Raw genomic sequence first — 25,517 nt, forward strand, 5'->3', positions numbered from 1 at the left:
AACGCGTACCTGGGATTGAATGTTTTCACCATCTCTGTAAAGCCTCCTTACACAGGTTAACAGTGACAGAGTTTGTTATCTCGTTCCACCGCTGGCTTTTTTGATCGTAAGGACTGGCTTAGGGGCAATGCCTGCGGCAGCGATATCTGTGAAAGAGATGCAGAGACAGCTTCACGCTACCAGCAAGCACGCTGGCGCGCTTGCTGCGTACCTGCGCAATAGCATACTACCTGATAAGGCAGTATCCCTATCAAGTCTGTCCCTGGGAAAAGTAACGTTTTGAAAAAGGAATTACGTTTCGTTGCCATATTTTCAGTACTTGAGCGTAACTTTACTTTTTACATGAAAAAGTAGTTACATTGCTGTATTAACATCTTACTTAATTTGTAACGCGTTACACACAACACTGTCTACCCGTCACACCCGCCTCACGGTAACGTCAAAACCGGTGTACTTGCTATAACGTTTATACTGTACCACCCTAGTATGAATCAGAATCACTTTTATTACATCTTATTGTACAGTACACAAGAGTAAAAATCTTAGGCTTGTGTAGAGTGAAGTAGTGTAATGTATTGCTAAAAAATTTCAAATCAGTTCCACTCTCTGCAACCATGCAAGAACAAAATAATAATAATATCTTTGTAAAAGGTTATTTTTAGCGCATTACAAGTCATTGCATTAGAGTGAAGGCTTCGTAATGAATGGGCTTGCTTTGAAGAAGCATTTCAGAACCGTGTCTAGGCATTTCAGAGTGTTGTAACAATGCTGTGTGTCTCCTCCCCTGGCCAGGTGCAAGCGCTGTGAGGCCTGCATGAGGACCGAATGTGGCGACTGCAACTTCTGCAGAGACATGAAGAAGTTCGGCGGGCCGGGGAAACTGAAGCAGACCTGCGTCTTGCGCCAGTGTCTCGCTGTGAGTGTGTCCCCATGTCTTGACTCTCTATTTGTGAGTGTGTCCCCAAGTCCTGACTGGCTGGCTGTGAGTGTGTCCCAATGTCCTGACTGTTTCTGTGAGTGTGTCCTCAAGTCCTGACTGGCTCGCTGTGAGTGTGTCCCCACGTCTTCTCTGTGTGTCCTGACTGTCAGTGCTTTCCACGTCCTGTCTGTGAGTGTGTCCTGACTGTCTGGCTGGGAGTCTGTCCCCACGTCCTGTCTGTGTGATCTGACTGCATCTGTGTACACAAGGGGACACACGTCCTGTCTGTGTGTCCCCACGTCCTGACTTTCTGTCTGTCCCCTCGTCCTGTCTGTGTGTCCTGAGTGTCTGTGTGTCGCCACGTCCGTCTGTACCCACATCATGGCTGTCTTGGAGTGTGTCCTCACGTCCTGAGTGTGTTTGTGAGTGTGTCCCCAAGTCCTGTCTGTCTGTCTGTGATTGTCCCCATGTCCTGACTGTCTGTTTGTGATTGTATCCCAACGTCCTCTCTGATTGTCTGTCTACCTGTGTGTCCCCACGTCCTGACTGTGTCTGTCCTCACATCCTGAGTGTCTGTCTGTCCCCCATCATGACTGTCTGTCTGTGAGTGTGGCCCCACGTCCTGAATGACCTGTCACTACTTAACCACGTATAAATGCCGCCCATGCATACAATTTTGACAGGAATACCAAAACCAGTTGTACCTGAGGAATAACTCCCCCGACTGTTGAATATAATCTGAACCAACTATGAATTTGCGTTATACTGTCTTTTGCGTGGTTTTAATGCAACCATTTGATGAACAAAGGGTTGGGTCCTGATAATTGTTCCAGTGGACCTTCCAATACCTGCTCATCAAGCTGGTGTTCGTGAATTGCTAGTAAAGCTTGTATGACTGTAATCATGGCGTGTATGATGCTTTCTAATGGGGTTCTCACGTTGTTCTAGCAGGGTTCTAACGGGGTTCTAACAGTGTCCTCCCTGGCCCCGTGCAGCCTGCCACATGGCGTGTATGATGTGTTCTAACGGTGTACTAACGGCGTTCTAACGTTTCCTCCCTGGCCTTGTGCAGCCCGTGCAATGGCGTGTATGATGCATTCTAGCGGTGTTCTAACGGTGTTCTAACTCTAACCATAACCATGTCCTCCCTGGCCCTGTGCAGCCCGGCCTCCCCCTGTCGGCGGTGTGCGAGGTGTGCCAGGAGCCAAACCAGGACGACACGGGCGATCCCAGCCTCCTCTTGATGGAATGCTCCAACTGCGCAGAGATCGTCCACCCTGCCTGCCTCACGGTTTGACCTTTTTACCCCTTCTCTGAGAGCGAGTACTACTGAGAATCCTACATTAACTGTTCTAGAAAGCTCCCCTGGCTGAGTTAAAGACAGCGCTGCCAGGCTAGCACTCCTGTTGTTTACAGCGGGTAATGAAATGTATTCTGGGTAATGTAGGAAAATGGCACACTGTAGCAGTTTGCGGTAAGACTAACACGACAGCAAGAGACATTTTATAAAGATGTCAAAGTGTTTTGGTCTGTATTTTATCGTGGATAAAACCCATGTTCACATACACTCATAAAAATACTGATCGATTTGAATGATCAAGGCTGGTTGAATGACCAAGGCTTCATTGTCACTGCACAGACATCACCTGAGTTTGTTTGCAAAGAACTGGCTTATCCGGCCCGGATCTCTAAGGTAACCCCAAAATCTGTGACTTCCTTGACCGATCACAATGCTCTTAAATTGAATCTACAGGCCATCCCCGGCCCCATTAGCATTTATGATCACCCCTCCCCGTGCTCACATTACAGTCTCATACAGTAATTCAAGCATTACGTACAAGAGGGTTACATATTAAACATTATAGATTAGGGATGCACCGATATGAACATTTTGACCGATACCGATATCCGATATTAAAATTGCTGTTACGGCCGATAAACAATATTTACCGATATCGATATTGGTATAAAAACAAGTTTCTATGATGATTTTGTATACTGAAGAACATGTAAACACTGAATATGAAAAAGTTATTTATTTCTTTATTTACCAAAACTTCGAAATACATTGTTTCTTCAACAAGTTACAGGGCATCCATAACAAACACAAGTTAATAACAGTGTTAGTTTTAGGCTACTTTTACAGTTTGGATCATAAATCACAATAAAGATCACAAATCAAAATATTTGTGCACTTTCGTGTAAGGTTTTATAACTTAAACCAGACACTTGTCTAATAAATTACAAAAAGTGTTTCAAGTTTAAGTCAATTTCAACTCAAATCTGTGAAATAGGCTAAATAAAATATATCAAGGGAGGTTGGTTGTAGTCTTTTCACTCAGTTCTAGCCCTATTGTTGATCCGGAGAACCGAGCGAAAAGACTACAACCAAATATAACCATATCAATTCAATTCAATTTTATTTGTATAGCCCTTAATCACCATGACAGTCTCAAAGGGCTTAACAGGCCAAATATTTGTGACACCCCCCTTTACCCATGCCCCCACACGGGCAAGAAAAAACTCCCTTGAATCAGCAAGGAAGAAATCTTGAGAAGAAACGCAGTGTAGGGGAGCCCTTTTTCCAGGGATGGTCAGGAGTGCAATGGGTGCCACAATTGACATACAGGTAAATACATGCACATCATATTGAAATGGTGATGGGGTTCTGGCCGGTTATCCATGAGGAGAGTCCAGGCATCCAGTCCAGTACCCGCAACACGCTAGAACAGACAGAATAGTGAATTAGAACGGAAAAGTACATAGTGGGAATGTATAATGTAATAAGAAAAGCACAAGCAAACAGAGTAGTCTTCACTTCACATCTGTCGTTTTCACACTCCAAATGCAAGATTATAGAGGTGCGTTTTGAGCTTTCCTTTGAATAGCTCCACAGAGTCAGCGTCCCTGATCACTGATGGCAGCCTATTCCATAGGAAGGGGGCTCGATAGGCAAACGCTCTCTGTCCAGCCGATTTCGGTTCCGGTTCCCGTTTCAATGGTATTACGGAACGGCAAATAAAACACAACAGAAACTGTATTTCACTACGATAATGTATGTAATGATTTGACACGGCATCCTCCGCGCATTACTTTGGCTTTGCAAGTACTGCATATTGCAATTCGAGTACCTTCATTTGAGACCGTAAAAACCATCCAAACCGCCGACATTGATTCTTTTCAGTTAAAGTGACAAACACTCCTGTACTGCCTCTCCGTGCGTCTCTGGCTGCGTCACTGACACTGTCGCATGACCAAACAAGCTGCGCATGGGCAAAAAACACACACAACAGCAACTAGACGGAAATAAATAACGGCTGTTAATATCGGACCAGTTTTACTTATCGCGCCGATACCGATATGTTAAAAAATGACTAACATCGGCCGATAACGATATCACTGCCGATATATCGTGCATCCCTATTATAGATACATAGGGTTGCCGCGGTATACGGTATTACCAGTGTTAGCGGTGTTGAAGACCACACTGATTACTCGGTGTTGCAACACCGTTTTTGTTTTTTTGTTTTTTCAGTAATAAAAAAAAAATTATAATCAAGGAAATAAAAATGTAATAATAGATAGATATAATAATAGATAGTCTACGTAATAAACCATTGGAACACACAAGACCATTAACCATAGCAACGCCTGTAAACAAACCTCGCAAAGCCCAATCCCTGCGTGAGATCCCCCAACTACGGCCATCCTGAGGCGCACAGAGCTTTTGGCCGTGATATTATGTATAAAATTATGTTATACTATTATATATAGAACGTTATAAGACACTGTCACCGTGAATTGGCGCGCTGCCAGACGCTGTCACCGAGTGTGAGAGGAGAGTTGCTGGAGAAGATGGCGGTTGACCTAGTTTCAAAGTTTATACCGTTTATACTCGTAATACCGGTGTTGACATGAGTGTATTACTCGGTGTGAAAATGTCCACACCGCGGCAACCCTAACATGAAGTTGCATATTATACATTACTGTGAGGGACCGGCGTAGTCGCCCCACGTAGTGTGGGCGTAGTGGCCAACCAGATTCTGAGAGTGTGGGTAAAAATGAGGGCAATTGTCTCAGGATAAAGAAAAGTAAAGTTTTATTTTCTCCAAAACATTCACAAAAAAAGAAAGCAACGTTCCAATGAAAATGACTGCATCAGTCAGCAAGCATAACCTAAGATAGCATAACATAACATAGCCTAACCAAAACATACGTCTCTCGTACTGGCCTCCCATCAAGCCAGCACCACCTTCAGCCCCCAAACACCTAAACACCAGCCCTTAAATAGGGAAATGAATTGGACCAATCAAGGCCGTATGGGCCAGACCACTAGTTGGGGGAACGTTCTGTAGCTAAAGCTACCAATCCTACATAAATGAACAGAAAGTACATTGTGTGAATACAAAATACATGAAACTAAATAAACACAGCTGTTTTTATCAACACCCCCTGGGCTATTCCCTGATGCCATGATCCTGAGCTTCCCTTACCACACTGCCCCCTACCGTGGCGGAAGTCCAATTTTACACCATCCCAATTATAATATATATATATATATATATATATATATATATATATATATATATAATAACAATAATTCTCTAATGCGAGACTGTGAGAAGGGGGAGGATTTCACCTTCTCACAATTACACTTATATGAAGTGAGGTCTTTGATTAAAATCCATTCATCGCCTTTTGTCATCACCTGATCTTAAATCACCATGACTTACCACTTTGGTTTAAGAAATGAGCCCTGTGAAAGCAATATTAATTTAAACAGTAAAATTTGTAACAGTTAACAATACCACTTTATTTGTCTGTGGCATACAGTCATAATCATAAGCTGGTAGTGTCTGATTTTAACCGGGGTATGGGTGAGTTAACTTAAATGTCTAAGTTGAAGCCTACAATTAAACATTCGCAGACCATAAGACCCCCTCCACACGGAACAAATATTTGGGTGAAAATGCATAAGTCTTGTTCGTTTGGGCCAACCGTCCAGACGGATCAGGCGTTTTACCGAGGCCCGAAAACACACTTTTATGAAACCAGGTCCCAGGGTGGATAAGTTAAAATGGACCTATGCACTTTCGTGTTAGGATTTGTGTAGACGGCTGAAACGCAAATTACGTCATCGCCCCCCCCCCACCAGCTGGGCGACGTTAGAGTTGCGTTGAATTATTATTATTTTTTTTTATGTTTTGTATTATTTTTGTAGCTTTAAATACAGCCCCATGGTTAATGTAATTAATAACGCTAAATAATAACACTGTACATTAAAAGTATTTCTGCTCTATCTAAAAGGTTTAACAACTGCTATCTCCTCGACTGAATGTTTCTATACAGCGTGCAGGCTGGATGCACTCCGCTTTTTTTTTTTTTGTTTTATGTTTCTACAGCTCGATGCATTTTCGCAATGAGTCTGTCTTTACGGAGATATTCCTTTAACACGTCAAAGGAAAACGGAGAGGAAAAGATTGTTTTTGCCCGTGTGGACGGTAGGGGTGGGAATCTCTTGGCACCTCACGATTCGATTCCGATTATGAGGTCAACGATTCGATTCTGAAGCGATTATCGATGCATCTCGATGCAATAATTTTTTTATGTACATTTCCATGCGTGATTGTCAAAAATATATATAAATATCTGGGTTTGCTACTCAGAGTTTGCTAATCAAAATAAAGTGATTTGTTACCGTTACTGACGGGAAATCAGTACGATTCAATTATTTTTATTTTACAAGTCAATAGTTGAATAAAGGAGTTCATAATATTAATTAATCTCAACACATCGGCCTGGCCGAAAGGAAAGAGCAGTTTTTATGTTGACTGCTTCCAATGTTGTATTGGTCATACTAAAGAATTATTTATTTATTTTTTAGTGAATAATACACAACATAAGGAACTTAATAAATCATAAAAAATCGCACATTAAATCGCAATTGCAATAGTGGCCAAAATAATCGCAATTAGATTATTTCCCCAAATCGTACCGCCCTAATGGACGGGGCATAAGATAGGAGAAACCACAGGGGATAACGGATGGCTCTGTGAGGGGCCATTTAAATGAGGCATCGGGGGTTCATTGGAATGCAGGCAAAGGGAGGCCAGGAGATCTCAATACAGTGTTTACATTTGGCTCCATTGTAGCAATATTTACCTTATATTCTTGTATACTATATAATTAAAGGGAACCTTACTTATACTTATTATCTAAGTGAACTGAGAAATAGACTGATGTCATTGACTACAGAGGGACGTCTTTCTGAGGCCCTGTCCACACGGGCGAAAAAACTATCTTTTCCCCTTCATTTTCCTTTGATGCGTTTCAGGAATATGTCTGTAAAGACGGACTCATTGCGTAAACGCATCGAGCTGTAGTACATATTCAATGCGTTGGTTCTCCACAAAAAATAGTGGAGCGTATCAATCCTGCACGCATCCAGCCTGCGAGCTATATACAAACATTAAATCGAGGAGGAGATGGCAGTTGTTGAACATTTTAGATTGAGCAGAAATACTTTTTAATATACGGTTAGTAATGACATTTACCAAGGGGCTGTATTCAAAGCTACAAAAATAATAAAAAAAAAACACATCTCTAACGTCGCTCAGATGCTGGGGGGAAGTCATCTTTTGCATTTCAGGTGTCCGCTAGAATCCTAACACGAAAACGCATAGGTCCGTTTTAAATTTATTCACCCTGGGACCTTTCTTCGGAAAAGTGCTTTTTCGGACAACGAAAACGCCGGATCTGTCTGGACGGTCGGCCCAAACGTGCAAGACTTATGCGTTTTCACCAAAAACTCTGTTTCCTGTGGACGGGGCCTGAGTGTTTGATGTTCAAAAATGTAAAATGTAAACGTACATTTTTTAGTAAAGCACATTTAAAAAAACACTTGACCAAAGTACTATAAAGAAAGAAATCAAAAAACAAAGATACAACAAACAACAATTAAACAAGTAACAATCAAACATTTGAGACGACGATGACAGAAATAACAATGATAATGTTGGCTAGACATTGCCACAATGCAGAAATGCATTGATGCACAAATCAATGTACAATCAGGATCAAAAGACTAAAAGATGTGATAAAGATATTGTAAAAAGGTTATACTGAATTAAAGGCAATAGAGTAGAGATGAGTTTTAAGATTTGATTTAAAAATGGCTACAGAGGGGGACAATTTAATATGCAGTGGCGAGCTGTGCCATAGTATAGGGGCAACAGCAGCAAATGCCCTATCTCCTCTACATTTGTGTTTTAGTTTTGGGAACAGCCAGTAAGTGCAGGTCAGAGGATCTGAGACTTCTTATAGGAGTGTATTTGACTAGTAAGTCGGATAGGTACATGGGGGCTTTTCCATTTAAGCATTTAAATGTTAGTAGCAGGATCTTAAAATGTATTCTATGGTGGACAGGGAGCCAGTGAAGGGTGGGTAAGATGAGGGAAATATGTTCACCCTTACAATTGCCCGTTAGTAGGCGAGCTACAGCATTTTGTACCAACTGTAAGCGAGAGAGGGTGGCTTTGTTGAGACCAACATATAGGGAATTACAGTAGTCCAGCCTGGTAGTTACAAATGCATCGATTACTTTTTCGAAGTCAGGCACAGTCTCTTTTTTTTACTTTAGAAATATTTCTCAATTGAAAGAAACTTGATTTTACAACGGACTTAACCTGTTTGTCAAAGCTGTTTCTCAAAGCTGTTCTACCCAATCTTCTTCTATGGGACTTGACATATGTGCTGAGGGTGCTTAAGTCAATACCATTGGTGTTACAGGTAGTACCTGGTCCTAATAACAGGACCTCCGTTTTGCTGTCATTGAAGCTCAAAAAATGTAAGGCCATCCAAGCATTGACATTCTCCAGACAGTATAATAGTGGTGGAATCTTGTCCTTTCAGAGGTATGTCAATTTGTGTGTCGTCAGCATAGCAATTAGTCTGGTCCTACCAGACTCTCATACTTCATTTCATTTGCACAGAGAGTCTGGACCTACTCAATTGACAAACGGTAACTCACTTGAAGGCGGGTGTCTGTTGAAGTTTAAAACTATTGGATCTGCCCAGTGCCACTCTGGATGTGCCATAACCAATCGCTAACGTTTGGCCGGGAATCACGCTGACTTTAACGTCATTGTTCTCAGACACTACCTCTGTTCGCTGATTGGACGCAGAAAATTTGGACGGAGAAAACCCACAACACATACCGCAGACCCAGACATAGTACTGAAGGGAAATTCAAATTGAGCAGAATTAATTAGGGGGCGGAGCCAGGCTACATCCCAATGGAATGAGATGCCATATTTTCTGAAAATGGAGCCTAGTGGAAGAATGTATAGGTGCAAGAATATAGACCTGGGGAACACCACATGATGGAGGTGATGAGGTTGATTTAAAGTCCCCCAGGCTGACAGAAAAGGTTCTATCAGATACACATTGCTCAAGGCGGGAGCGGAGGATAGTGTGGTCTACAGTAGAGCTGTCCCAAACGATTATTTTTCAAACGATTAATCTAGCGATTATTTTTTCGATTAGTCGACTAATCTGACGACTAATTTTACGATTAATCTAACGGATATTTTTTCAGTTACCGATTATTTCACATTACTTCATCAGTGTAACTATTCACACAATATGGATATCAAAACATTTGTTGTTAAAATATCAACATTTATTAAACATTTCTTTAACATGCCACTTTTTTGTGCAACAACATTCTGCAAACATGGCACTTAAATTGTGCAAACTGCAAAATAGTGCATTTTTGTAGTATCTAACAAATGAACAAAATAAGTCAATCAGGAGGAATATACCAAATATAAAAATATTGTTCTACTCCTTCCTCCCCCTCTCATTGTGCAAACTGAAAAATAATTCACTGCCACCTCAGAGACCCAACTTCGAAAAGGATTTCTGTAATTTAAATTGTCAACTTGTAGTGTGTGTTTACTACTTGGAACTTGTTGATAGATCGTGGAATTTCGACAGTCAACAGCTAGACTAGAACTACATAACATGACAAAAGTTCTCTTACTACTTAGAACTGGTTGCTAGATCGTGGAATTTCGACAGTCAACAGCTAGACTAGAACTACATAACATGACAAAAGTTCTCTTTTCACCAGAGTATAAAATACGAACCCGACAAAGTCTATTCATTATATTGTAATGACCACGGAAGAGGCAGTGAATGAAGTGATTAGACAGCTTATTAGATACCTAATAAACCGTTGGAACACGCAAGACCGGTCACCATAGCAACGCTGGTAAACAAAACCTCGGAGTTGGCTTTTGGCCGAGTTTTATACCACCAGCCTCTGTGCTCCCGCTACTGCTTGCCGCCGCTGTCACGCCAAATTTGTACCGGGTGCCAAATTTGTACCGGGTGCCAAATTCGTACCGGGCACGTCATCCATACGTAATCCATTCCAAACCTGCCTGGCAACAGATGATCGCGCTGAATGACGTGAAAGGTTCACGAACATTCGCGAACCTTGAAGCTTGTTACATAAAGTAAAAACAAGTGTTATCTAGCGATCCGTTATCTGTATTGTGCTATTTCGTCCTTGACCTGCTTTAAACACTCAGTTTACTTGCTAAATTTGATTGAACAATTGAATACAATACAAATATAAAGTAAAAACAAGTGTTATCTAGCGATCCGTTTTCTGTATTATGTTATTTCGTCTTTGGCAACATGAGCGCGAATGTTTTTTGAAACCCGCTTTAAACACTCAGTTTACTAGCTAAATTTGATTAAACAATTAAATAAAATACAAATATAAAGTAAAAACAAGTGTTATCTAGCGATCCGTTATCTTTATTAAGTAATTTCTTCTTTGGCAACACGAGCGCGAATGTTTTTTGAAACCTGCCCAGCAACGGACAACCCTTAAGTAATCAGTTGTCCGTTCAGCAACGGCAACGGACAACTGATGACGTGCCCGGTACAAATTTGGCACCCGGTACAAATTTGGCGTGACACCGCCATTGTTATGAATTTCAACGATTGGCGACTAGCGTTCTGGTGCATATTTACCGCCACGACTGGAGTGAGAGTGGGGGGGGGGGGGGGGGAGGCGACGCGTCGATGCAAATTATTCATGTCGACGAATTTTTGAAGTCGATTACGTCCACTACGTCGACTAGTCGTCCCAGCTATAGTCTACAGTGTCAAATGCAGCTGAGAGATCTAGCATAATAAGGATGACAGAATCACAAGCATCAGTAGCTAATAGGATGTCATTACAAACCCTTATCAATGCTGTTTCTTTGCTGTGAAGTGCTTTGAAGCCTGATTGGAATACCTCAAAAAGTGCCATTAGCATCTAGATAAGATTGAAGTTGTGTCAAGACAACTTTTTCAAATACCTTAGAAAGGGATGGAAGTTTGGAGATAGGTCTACAATTTGAGAGGACTGACGCATCCAGATTGGGGATTAGAGTTAGAGGTTGTACTATAGCATGCTTTAATCTAATACCTGTGTTAAGGCTGCTGTTAATGATATTTAGAATATAGGATATAGGTCCTGTAGTATAAAAAAATGTCTTTAAAACAAAACTAAACTTGCTAAAAGCTGCTGGGCAGCTGACAGGTAAAAAGGGGTCATGGGTTGGGAGAGAGATAGAAGCTCCAATAGCATAAATCTTGTCAACAGAAAAAATTAAGAATTTGTCACTATCTGATGAAATATCAGTGCATGTAGATTGGGGGACATTCAGAACAGAGTTAATGGTGTTAAAAAGCACACAGGGATTATGAGTATTTTTGGATATAATATCCTTAAAGTATTTAGATTTTCTTGTCTTATAGTTTTCTACTAGATGGAGAGGCTGTTTTTAAGTATTTCATAGAACATTTGTAATTTATCTTTCTTCCACTTACGCTCAGCCCGTCTACATGCTTGCCTGGTTGTGCGAGTGTTGTCATTTAACCATGGTTGAGGTTTAGCTTTAAGACGCATGGTTTTAAAAGGCGCAATAGTGTCTTAAATAATTTCAGAAGCGCAGTATAATAGTGAGGTTAATTCCTCAGTACCTCTAGGTGAGTCAATCTATGAAAAAGAAAAAGAAAAGAAAATTGATACACAAGGTTTTTCAATGGATTCTAGTAGTATTTGGTGTGCTGAATAGCATACTAAAAGTATACCAAAATATACCTCCCAGAAAGCCCTCATTTCCAAGATGGCGGCCGAAATGGCTGCGGGGAGCTTGAAATGGCTATATCTCAAATTCAAAAAATGTTGCAAAGGAATTTTCAACTGATTCTGGTACCTCTGGATATGCTTACGATCATACTAAAAATCAAGGAAAAAACACCTTCCGGAAAGGCTTCATTTTCAAGATGGCGTCCAAAATGGTGGCCAGCCAAGCTTAAATTGGCTATATATCTCAATAGAAAAAGATTATTCGAATGATTTTTCACTTGATTCTGGTACCTGCAAATATGCTTATGAACATACTAACAATCTAGGAAAATATACCTCCCAGAAAGGCTTCATTTTCATAATGGCGTCCAAAATGGCGACCGGGAGCTTAGAATGGCTATATCTCAAATGGAAAATGTTACAAAAGAATGTTTCAACTGATTCTGGTACCTCTATACATTAAGAACGTGAGACAAATCTAGGTAAATATAACTGCTAGAAAGGCATCATTTTCAAAATGACTGCCTGATGGAATAGGGGAGCATGGTTCTCGTGCTTGGACTGCGGGAGCAAGACAAGTTCCCTTGCTTTGACTGCGGGAACGGACAGGTTCCCGTGCTTTGTGCGAGAAAATCTCTCTCTAACACACACACACACACACACACACACACACACACACACACACACACACACACACACACACACAGTGGAAGGGGGAGTGTCTTCTTTATAAGACTTGCTCTGCTTCTCATTTTCTGTTCATTTGCCATTAGACTTACTTCGAGTAAAGTCCTAACTTGAGCAGCGGCAGCATATTCGATTCATTCAAACTACAGCCTTTTTAAAGGCTTCCACCTTGCCTTGCTTTATCGCTAGGTTCAAGATGAGTGCATCTGTCCCATTTGCAAATTGGAAGATGGAAGTGATTTAGTTGAGATTCGTCAGAAGGGTGCTGATGGAATCAATGAAGCTAGTGTTAAAAGAGGTGACAGTATTGTTTTTACTGCTGGCATGAAAGTACATCCAGAGTGCCGCAGATTGTACACAAATAGTCGACAGATTTATTTACATTTACAGAAGAAACACAGCAGTGATTCCAGTACCAATAAAAGGACTACTAAGCAGTCTGAAGATCCATTTAATAACCAAACTGATTGCCTTTTCTGCGGCACAAATGTCCATGAAGGAAGTTCCGACTACAGTTATGTGAAAACAGACAACTTTGCAAAGTCTATATTGCAAAGCTGTGATAAACGAAATGATGAATGGTCATTAAAATTCAAATGTAAATGTTGAATACTATCGTAGTGATCTACAGGCTGCAGACTGCGTGTATTATAACGCTTGTAGCACACATTTCCGGTGTGACCATGATGTTCCCACGCAATTTCAGCATGATTGTCATCCAAAGCGGAGGAAGGCTGGAAGGCCAAAGAATGAGGACCAAGAACAAGCCTTCTCAAAAATGTGTGCTTACTTTGAATTGAATGATGATGGACAGCTGACTGTTTCTGCACTTAGGTGTAAAATGCAAGAGTATTTGTCTAATGCTGATTCCATCCCATATGGTAATCAATACCTAAAAACACTGCTGATGCAACGGTATGAGAATAGCATATTTATTGCAGAAGGAGATGGCTTAGATTGTATTGTTACAATAAGAGAGAAAACATCAGACATCCTCAGATCCTACTTCAACAACACAAAACAAAACAGGGATGAACGCTTACCTGAAACAGAAAGGTCTGAGAAGGGACGCCTACTTGAAACAGCCGCAAAACTCATAAAAAGTGACATAATGACAAATGTCCCACCTGTTAATGAGTACCCGACTACAGACACACTCAAACTCCAAAATGCCCTTGATTATATTCCAAAATCACTCCATATTATGTTAAAAGCTTTGTTTGTCGGTAATGAGACAAATTGAGAAAATTGCTAGCATTGGCCACGCAATTGTACAAGCAGCCCGACCGTGAGCTGTACTTGCCCCTTTGCAAATTGGCCTTGCAGTGCAAATGCACCATTTAAACCGATCTAGGTTCATTTTAGATACGTTGAATAAGATGGGATTCTGCTCTTCCTATGCTGAATTGCAGAGGTTTGAAGCGAATGCCGCAAATTGTAATGCTCCCAACATGCTTGGTAACGATATTGATGTGTCGAACACAACCGTCTTATTTGCAGCAGACAATGTAGATCACAACATTCTAACAATTGATGGGAAGGGGACATTTCATGGGATGGGCATGATAGCTGCCTTGACACCAGGACAGAAGACAAACCAAAGGATCCCAAGGTTCAAAATGAATGAACTGAATATTGTACAGAGCTCAAAAGTTGCGATAATAGATTATCACTTTGCCAAACACTTTTGCAGAACCACAACATTCAAAGAACTTCCAAGATTCACAGAATCTAACAAGATGGTTGATCTGCTTTGGGAGTTATCATTCAATTTCAAACAGGCCACACCAAGTTGGCAGGGGATGATGCGCATTGTGCACAAGGGAAATGAACATCCAGGGCAGTCTTCAGTGAGATACTTACCCATGATAGACAGGAACTCCGGAGACAAAACATGCATTCTTTCAACACTGGAGTTCATGTGTGATCTTGCATCCAAGCACCACCTTGCCCCAGTAGTTACCTTCGACCAGCCGCTGTACTGGAAAGCAGCAGAGATAATCATAGATTCACCACAGTGTAGTCACCTCAAGTCCATTGTCCTGCTCCTAGGAGGATTTCACACATTTATGAATTTGCTAGGAGCGATTGGTACACTGATGGATGGCACAGGACTTAAGGACATTCTAGGAGTAGTCTATGGGGAAAATTCAGTAGCCCATATGATGACTGGCAAATCAGTTCAGAGAGCATTCCGTGGCCATCTTCTTGTAGACAAATGTCTTAACCGCATGCTGGTGTCAGAGATGATTGATGAAAGTCATGGATTCGCAACAATGGTTGAACAGTCTGAAGCTATTTATGCCTCACTAGTTAAGGGTGAAATGCCAATAGAAACAGTGTTTATATCAGAGACCCTCATTAGAATAAATGAAGAGCTGGGGAAAAGGAAGATGGAACTGTGTGGTCGATCCAAGACAAGTCAGTTGTGGCTAAATTACCAAAACATGTTAGTAGTTGCTAGGTCACTGATAACGGCAGATCGCACAGGTTCTTGGCTTTGGCACCTACGCACTGTTTCTGACTGCATGCCGATTCTCGCTGCGGCTGGGCATTACAAGTACTTGAAATCTGTACACTTTTATGTCCAAAAGATGAGTCAGCTTCACATCAACCACCCAGATGTGTTCAGAAAATTCAAAATGGGTTTTCATGGTATCCGTCGCAGCAGCCAGTCATGGGCAGGCCTCAGCTCAGATCTTGTCATCGAGACGACATTGATGAGGTCATTGTAGACTACCGGTGGTATGACGCATGGAAGTGGAATGACTGACAATCAGAGAGCCCTTTGGACCATGTCAAAGTGCATAACATCAAAGTACAACACCGCAATGCAGGAGTTCACAAACCAGACATACACAACATCAGAACAGCACAAGGACTCAACAGAGGCAAGGATGAAAAGGGATGCTGCTGACCTGGAGAAGATCACTTCAAAACTTGCTATATGGTCACCTTTCTCTCCAGACTCTTCTTTAAGGAATGTTGTTACAGGTGTTGTTGCTGAGGACGGAGTGAACGTGCATGATTATGACTCTGTTGGACGCAATATCATGCACAAAATGATTGGACAGCCTGCATTCATATTCTCATTTAGTAGAAAGGATAAAGCCATAACCCTTGGACAAAAATCGTCTATCAAGGTTGCTCCTGATCGAACAATTGATTCTGCACTTCTTTTTCAACATTTCCTGATTGTCTCCCAAACTGGAGAGCCATCATTGGAGGAGGTTATGTGTTACGAACTCAGTCCTTTCCCTCCTGCCCTCTTTGAAGCTGGAAACATCTTCCGCAAGGCTGATAAACCACAACTTGTACACGCAATCTGTGATCATGCAAGTGATGCAATCCTAGATACTGTACCAGAAACAGATCATTATGTTCTTGATGGAGGTTCACTCCTTCACCGAATACCATGGAAGCACGGACAAAGCTACGGTAAAATTGCGCAGTCATATGCAGACTTCACCATCCAACATTATGGCTCAGCTACCACCATTGTGTTCGATGGCTATGGGGATGGGCCATCCATTAAAGACAACACACATCAAAGAAGAGGAAACAATATTCATCCCATTGTCAACTTCCCTGCTGAGACAGAGTTCTCAGGTAAGAAGGAGGAGTTCCTGTCAAGAGATCTGAATAAACAGAGGCTGATCCAAATGATAAGCGATGAACTGAAAGAAAGGGGTTGCACTGTGGTCAATTCAATTGGAGATTGGACATTGATGAGGTCATTGAAGACTACCGGTGGTATGACGCATGGAAGTGGAATGACAATACTTATCAGTAGGGATGTCCGATATTGGCTTTTTTGCCGATATCCGATATGCGATATTGTCCAACTCTAAATTTTCGATTCCGATATTAGCCGATACCGATGTCGATATTTGGGTTATTTTTCCTCAAACCTAATTTAGGTAACATTACATATCTCCTGTTGTGGAATTAACACAACATGCTCAATGTTATTGTGATGCCCCACTGGATGCATTCTTGAAGGCAACAAGGCTTTCCAATGTTAACATTGTCTGTGCAAAATAAGAAAAATACTTCAACTTAATTTAAGGGAAAAGTGCCATGTTTATTTTTATTTTTTTAATGGTCTCAGACAACAGTTTGGATTACACTCTCCCTGAGATAATCTTGACAATGCCCACAACAAATAGGGCAAACTTGAATTCCACAAATGATAAAACATTGTACCTGAACAACTATGTGCAACATAGCAGTTTGTTTCTTTAACTAAAACTCAATAACCTTAATTGAATAAATGCACAAATATGAGTCAATTACAATGTGCACTGTACTGCACAATTTTGAAAACATTTATTTGAGCTATAAATAAAAAAAAATAAATAAAATAAATAAATCGGTTTTAAGGCAAAAAAAATCCGATACCGATATTGACAGATATTACATTTTTATGCTAATATCGGGCCGATAATATCGGTGGGCCGATAATATCGGACATCTCTACTTATCAGTATTGTATGCTATCCTAATATGCATGTGTCCCCGCGGTAATAGACATTGCCATTGATTGTATTATGCGTTACGTGTTTAGTTTGCGTGTGTTTAAACAGAGCACACACGCGCGCCAGCATTCATTCATTCTTTTTAACACTCACTCGCGGTAAAACAATGTTTTTCACGATCAAATACTCATCAATCCTAAAAGTTATGGGCATGTAGGCCTACACGATGTCTCTGTCAAGAAAATATGTGTTTGCTGTGCGGTGTTTGCAGATGCATTGATTTAAAAGTACAACTTATTACCGCTGCATCAGCTGTTCTTTCCCAAATAATTTACCAAGAATGTGTGGATAGGTAGATGGGAGAAGCAAAGTGTATGCGTGAGGTGCACAAGCAATCCGTATGCATCGCATGCGCATGTATGCATGCGCCCTTAAAATAGCATCTGAACAACGCGCCACTGACTTTAAACCAGGTATTTCCTGGTCAGTAGCGCAATGGTATTCAAAAACGGCAAAATACCGTTTGCGCCAGAACACGCCTCCTCCTTCCGCCGAACCGCCCCTTGGGGCGCATGATCAATCCCTAATTTACCGGCGAGTGGCGGTGGTGGGAAAAGAACGCTCTGCGCCAGTTGTAAACTAGCAACGATACATGCGCCAGTGACTAAGTCACTTGCGCCGGATGCAAGATAGGGCCCGATGTGTGTTCTCAGTTGATGTTCATCCATGCTCTCACTGGCTGTGACACAACTTCTCGGATCTTCGGGGTTGGCAAAAAGACTGCTTTCCAGAAGCTTGTAAAAGGGGATCCTGTCCTTCGATCTTGTGCCAATGCATTCATTGTCCCAAACCAGACCACAGAGGTGATCGATGACCTTGGGTGCCAAGTAATGGCTGTCCTCTTTGGTGGAAAGTGCACAGATTCCCTTGCAGCAATGCAATATAACATTTTCAGCAAGAAGGTTGTCTCAGCTTCATCAACTGTAACGCCTGAACGTCTGCCACCAACTGAATCTGCGACCAAATTTCACTGTCGTAGAGCATACTACCAGGTCATGGTCTGGATGGGAACAAAAGATGGTATGGATGCCCTGAACTGGGGGTGGAGCCTGCAGGACAATAGATTTGTCCCACTCATGTCAACAATGAATGTTGCTCCAGACAGTCTCTTGAAGGTCATTCATTATGACTGTACCACTTCCTGTAAGACACTCCGCTGCTCTTGCAGAAAATATGGACTACCTTGTACTACTGTCTGTGGACCATGTCAGCTTAAAGGGGTAGTTCGGAATTTTGGACATAGGGCCTGATTCCCAAGTGTGCTTTGGTCTTCTTTATCACTGGAGACAGTTTTCAACACATTTCATTCAGTCCTTCTAGTTGCAGAGTTCGCTCGTGCTAGGCTAGCGCACGTCAACGGGCAATGCTAGCCTGCTATTAAAAACAGTGTTACCCACTCCACAGTACACCCGAGGTAAATCAATTATAACGACAGACTATACATTTAAATGTCTGTTTATAGAATAACGTTAGAAATAAAACCAACCTTGCATTGCATTGCATTTTGAGGGAATTGCTGGGTCTCAGCAGCAGTGTTATATTCCTGGTAGTAGGCTACGGCAGCGGCGGACTGATACCTAGGTTACCGGCTCTAGTTTTTTTACCTGCCGCTGTCATTGCTACAAATGCAGAGTACAGTGAACGAAGGAATTCTATTAGCGTATTAAATTAACAAGATATGGCCACGTTTGGAGGACTTAGCGATGCATCTGCTTTTGAAGACGATTATGAGGAATTTGTTGTATCCAACGAACCGTACATGTACGAGCCGGTGTTTTGATGTCCAAGCCAGCAGCAACAGGCCACAGTTGAGTCCTTTCTGGATCTCGCACTGGAAATTGGTGGAAACTTTGTGGTGCTCATCTGTAGCGTTTATTTCTACAATTTCTAAAAGCACACTGAACCACCATGTTGCCTAGTCCTTCAATTTCGCTTCTGTCCCACGCTTCTCTGTTTACGTTCTTCGGTCGTGATTCGGTTACAAAACTAACCGGCGCATAGTTCCGCTTCTGCTGAGAAAGTAGTCCCTCGATGATTCATGCGATGCAAGGTTAGTTTTATTTCTAACATTATTCTATCAAGACAGACATTTAAATCTATAGTCTGGCGTTATAATTGATTTACCTCGGGTGTACTGTGGAGTGGGTGTTTTTAATAGCAGGCTAGCATTGCCCGTTGCCGTGCGCTAGCCTAGCACGAGCGAACTCTGCAACTAGAAGGACTGAATGAAATGTGTTGGAAACTGTCTCCAGTGATAAAGAATACCAATGCTCAGTTGGGAATCAGGCCCTATGTCCAAAATTCCGAACTACCCCTTTAAGGAATGTGACAATCCACATAACAATTTTCTTCCAGAGGAGCCCGAAGATGATGATGAATAAAGACCACAATAAGTGTGGCATTTATGTTGTTTAACACCAACACCACCTTTCTAGTTTGAATAGTAACCAATTTTAACCATTTAACCAATGTAAGCTTACAGGCAGTCATTTTGAAAATGATGCCTTTCTAGCAGTTATATTTACATAGATTTGTTGCACGTTATTAATGTATAGAGGTACCAGAATCAGTTGAAACATTCTTTTGTAACATTTTCCATTTGAGATATAGGCCGTTTCTCAATTCCTAGCACGCGTACTACGGCCTCGATGACATGCAAGTACGGACTTGGCAAGTCCGTACTTCAAGCACAGACTTGCGAGTACGTACCTGCATTTGGAACAGCAGTGGACTCGATGACGTCACCACCTCTGCTCGTCAGTTAACTGTGCTACGGCCTCATTTAGGCATATACTACTGAACAATATAAACAAATGATATAAAACAAAATCCCAGCCTCTTTCATTTTCAAATATTATGTAAATATTCTGAATGAATAAAAATTTAAAGGATATGCGTGTCCTGTCATGTGTATAAGCTATACACACACGACTTTATATATTTATATATTATCTTATATTATTATTATTATATTATATAAATATATATATAAGTTAAGAGTAACTTAAGCTACAGTTGTGCGTCTTCTCCATATTGTCCGCCATCGTACTGCTGCGAGTGCGAAATGCATTCTGGGATTTATAGCGGTTGCAAGTACACACGAGCCACCTCCGATGCATGCTCGGTGAAACGGCGAGATCGAGCACGCATCAAGAACACTTCCGGGTTTTACGACAGTACTCGCTTGATGCGTGCTTCGAATTGGAACAGCGCTCGGGCAACGACTGATGACGTTTCACGAGTCCACGAGAACACGAGCACGCACAAGTACGCGAATTGAGAAACGGCCATAGCCATTCTAAGCTCCCGGCCGCCATTTTGGACGCCATTATGAAAATGAAGCCTTTCTGGGAGGTATATTTTCCTAGATTGTTAGTATGTTCACAAGCATATTTGCAGGTACCAGAATCAAGTGAAAAATCATTCGAATAATCTTTTTCTTTTGAGATATATAGCCATTTTAAGCTTGGCCGGCCACCATTTTGGACGCAATCTTGAAAATGAAGCCTTTCCGGAAGGTGTATTTTCCTAGAAAATTCCTTTGCAACATTTTTTCAATTTGAGATATAGCCATTTCAAGCTCCCCGCCGCCATTTCGGCCGCCATCTTGGAAATGAGGGCTTTCTGGGAGGTATATTTTGGTATACTTTTAGTGTGTTATTCAGCACACCAAATACTACTAGAATCCATTGAAAAACCTTTTGTATCAATTTTTTTGGGGTTAAGCCCTTTTTCTTCATAGATTGACTCACCTACTCCGTTAGTCGGAGTGCTTGAATAGGCTTCAGCAACGTTGAAAGCTGCTGAAAATTCAGTTGCAGTTAAAGGTTTAATCGCGCGGCAACTAAGCGCTCGGTAGGGAGTTTAACTCTACTGGGGAAGGGGATCTCAAAGATAACAGGCATATGATCAGAAAAGGTTGCAGGGCATACATCGATGTTATCAACAGGAATACCACATGAAAGAACAAGATCTAGTGTATGTCCATGCCTATGTGTAGGATCCGTAATAGATTGTACGAGATTAAAGGATTCAATATCACTTAAAAAATCTTTGACCATTGGCATAGCATTGCAGAAAAAATGGATATTAAAGTCTCCGACAATGAGCACCCCATCATATTTTGGCATAAGCCCAGCTAGGAGATCGGAAAAGTCACTTAAGAAATCATTATCATATTTAGGTGGACGGTAGATCACAACAAACAACACTGGGTGAGAACGGATGAAAGCAAGCATGTTAATTTCAAAGCTAGAATAAGGACATGGACTCACTGACATTTAACCTGGTTTCAATGATACATAGCAGATCAAATATATGGAAGTTAAATAAATCATTAAGCAGGGGTTGACACTAAGGTTTCAAAAGCACTTGCCCATCGGGCAAGTACAGGTCAGGTTCAACTTGCCCGAATGTAATGTTCACTTGCCCAAATTATAATCAGAATCGTGAACGGGCCTCTTTTTGCCAGGCACCCGGCCTGGTTTTGGGGGGGCTCAGAAAAATCATCCTAGCTCAGACTGAAGCTGAATGTTAGCTTCCACACATGTTGTGTTTAAAAAATAACAAACTTCTCTTTGTTTACTTATTTATCGAGCGGTCACATTGTGCCATGAAGTGATTTTAGTCCACCGTTCCAACCTATTAAAGCTATCGCCAAGTTATATGTAGACCTGCATGATTTTATGCAAATGTACATAACTAAATATCAGAGGTAGTAGCAAAGATATGTCTTTAACTTTCAAGTTTCTTGTAGCTCTAACTGAATAATCACAATCGCGTTTCTAGTAGGGTTGTCAGTCACGATACTGGATTTTCTAACTTCAACACTATTCCTGGAAAAAGATTGATATTCTATACCATTTTTGATATCAGGGGAAAAGTTTTTTCCAGGAAAGAACATACCCAAAGTAAATAGATTATATCTCCACAACTGCAAGGGCGATAATGTCATCTTTGGGCCAAAAGAAAGATTGTTGTGCAAGTGAAATATTCAATGGGGATAATACTTGGTTAAAGTGAATAAAGCCATGGAACACAGCATAAGTGGAAGATAACATTTCCACCTGAAATAATTATCAGTATCAGTTGGTCGTTATCAGTTGGGAGCGCTGTCTTACTATGAGACACAAATAAAGGTAGATATCTTACAATTTTGACACTTGACACCTCTATTTAAAGTTCAGGGCAATCGAATGCACCAAGCCAAACACTCGCAAATAAATATATGGCCACTAGATTGCGCTGAAGAATATGTTTTCTGATTGAAGGCAATTTACCTATTTCCTAAGAAACCTTCTCTTATTCATTGATTGAAAACACCATGTTAAGTTGCAAAATTTGGCCCAGATACTGGATAATCTGTTTATGGTGGTTTTATTAGATCAGAATCAACTTTGTGGACAAAAATCACAAAGATAATACTTCATTTTTGGTTGTTAAAAGAAAAGGGGACGTTTCTTCTTAAGTTGTTATTTGTGAGTTTTAGTCACAGAATGATATGGTTTGGACTGTTGGAATAAGTGGAGGCTCAGCTTTCATTTAATATATACAGTAGTTTGTGAGGGTCCAATTTCGTGAAAAAGATCGCTATTGCTGTGTGCATGTGCACAGTTATGAAAACCAAAACCGTGTTCTTGACTTTCCTTGATAATTTGCCTCAATCCAAAGTACTTCCAAACTGCACTCCTCCATCACTAATCCATTTAACTTCTACCTAAACCGTTCGCGGAGGTGCTGCACTTGAGATGCTAGCTGTGTTGGCTAACCTTTAGCGAATCACTGCCAGAGACCGCACTGCGAGTGAGTGACAGAAGGCGGGGCTATATTCGCACTGAAGCGATGCGTGTCTGTTAACTCCCTTTCCGAGAGAAGAGAAGACAGCGCGCTGATCAATTGCAAATACTTCTATTTTGTGTGGTTTTGAGGAACAAAAGGTTGTTCTGCAGTTTCTAAAAACATTTGAATAAATAGCTTTTATATTCACATCCACCCAAAATCCAGCAAAATCTGTCTGGCACGATTTATAAAGAAAACGTTTCCAAAAAGCATCGGACATGTGACCCACTATGTTCTGCTCCATGTATCCAATGTTGACAACGTGACATGACATGGCTAAGCTACCAACATAAACAAGAGGAGCTAGGAAAGGAAATTAACTGCGTGTTTAAGTTCAGAAGGGGCAAACGTGTGGCTACACAGCACCAGGGATGCCAGTAACGCGTTACTTAGTAACGCGTTACTGGCCTCTGACCACTTATTTCAGTAACGAGTAATCTAACGCGTTACTGTTGCCAAACCAGTAATCAAATTAAAGTTACTCATCAAAGTCACCGATTGGTGTTAGGAGCGATGGAGTGGTGTGTATGTGTCTGTCTGTCTGTTTGTGTGAGATTGCGTGTGCGTGTGTTTGTGTGAGATTGCGTGTGCGTGTGAAGCATAAGTCTCCAAAGACTTCTATCAGAGGCGAGTGTCGACCTTGACACAAAAAGTTAGTATTGGCAAAACCAGTTGTATTTTTTTATTTTGAGGCGGCAGGGGGTGTTAAAGTAACTTGTAATCTAACTTAGTTACTTTTAAAATCAAGTAATCAATAAAGTAACTTGGTTACTATTTTAAGGAGTAACTAGTAATCAGTAATCCGATTACTTTTTCAAGGTAACTGTGGCAACGCTGCACAGCACTACAAAAGTCGTCAAGATTGAAAAAGAAAAAAATATTTCTTGCACAGCTGAACGCTGTATCACATCATGAGCTGGATGTTCTCAATTCACAACATGCATTCCATTCAATCTAGCCTAAATCAGAATTCTGACCAAAACTCATGCACTCCCCCCCACAATTATTCCAGAATTCAAGCAAAGCAAGAATGACCAAAAGTCACTTTGTGTAAACAAGACACTTAACCCTAACTGCTCCTGACGAGCTTGCTGTCGCCCTGCATGGTTGACTTTGCCATCGGTGTGTCAATGTGTGTGTTAACCGATGTAAGTCGCTTTGGATAAAAGCGTCTGTAATCGAGTGCAAAAAACACAAAAGTCCTCGCATCAGCACCAGAAAATCTTAAGCAATAAATATCGCGTCTTACCTTTATTTATTTGGCAGTGGTCTGCAGATGCATCCCGTGGTGTAGCCTACCACATCCATTTAGTTCAAGAGGTAATCGTTCTGATACTGTCCATGGTACTAGCAACCTGCTCTGGTGCTTTTTACCTATGTATTTTCAGGCTAAAATGACTTGATTGTCTGATGCCTCATTATCCCAGCAAAAGAGTATTGGTATTACTAGTAATGGCTACTTGGCAAAACGACAAAATAACTTTACACAGTGTGTCTTTATCCAATGTATTTGTCATCATTCGTAGCGTTGATCAGCAGAGAAATAGTTTGCCAAAGTCGTTGACGTCGCTTAGCAACCGAATACGCTGGGGTTGATAAGTTACCGGACTGCAGAGTGATACAGATGACGTGAATCAGAGGCAAAAAATCCACTTTCCTTTACAGCGGTCAAATATGCTGGACGTGAGCATTCCACTGCATTGAGAAGAGCCGTGTAATAAACAAAAATAATTGACAGCTGAACGTTGGGAAGGCTCATGCAAGTGAATGGAGCAGTCTACAGCATTGAGAAGAGCCATGTAATAAGTAAGGGATAATGTATAGAACGCCGGTCATTATCTGGAAAATAAGCCCCAACAGGGCGAACAGGACACCGACTCGCAGCGAAGGTGTCTTGCTTCGCCCTGAAGGGGATTATTTTCGATAATGACCGGTGACGTTCTATACATTATCCCGGTTATTACATGGCTACTTCACATGGTGTGTCTTTATACAATTTATTCGTTACCAGCATTCGTAGTGTTGATCAGCAGTGAAATAGTCCGCCAAAGACGTTGACGTCGCGTAGCAACCGAAGACGCTGGGCTTGACAAGTTACCGGACTACTTGCGGAGTGCTACTAAAGACGTCATTAGAGGCAAAAAAGTTTTCCTTGACAGCGGTCAATTATACTTTGCAACGGTGAATTGTATAATATAATTCACTAGCCCATGCAAGTGAACGGAGTATTCCATGGCATCGAGAAGACCCGTGTAATAATCCATAATAATTCAACTCGATTTTTTTTGTGGTGGGTACAAGATTAATCTTGACGAAAACTGGTGGGGAATCGACGCCTATGTTTGCAATGGATCTAGCATTAACTAGGGCTACTTTGATG

The 25,517-nt window shown here is 41.3% G+C and overlaps 1 protein-coding gene across 4 annotated transcripts in view; it reads left to right on the forward strand.

Moving 5' to 3' along the window:
• Positions 1-25,517, forward strand: part of kdm2aa (lysine (K)-specific demethylase 2Aa) — an 82,008-nt gene that overhangs the window by 39,972 nt on the left and 16,519 nt on the right. For all 4 annotated transcript variants that reach the window (XM_030351363.1, XM_030351362.1, XM_030351361.1 and 1 more), the window contains 2 exons: positions 793-916; positions 2,082-2,210. In XM_030351363.1, coding sequence (XP_030207223.1) covers positions 793-916; positions 2,082-2,210 — 253 coding nt within the window. The remainder of the gene's footprint in view (positions 1-792; positions 917-2,081; positions 2,211-25,517) is intronic.

The sequence above is a fragment of the Gadus morhua genome, chromosome 3 (assembly GCF_902167405.1).
Source record: "Gadus morhua chromosome 3, gadMor3.0, whole genome shotgun sequence".
Taxonomy (NCBI): Eukaryota; Metazoa; Chordata; class Actinopteri; order Gadiformes; family Gadidae; genus Gadus; species Gadus morhua.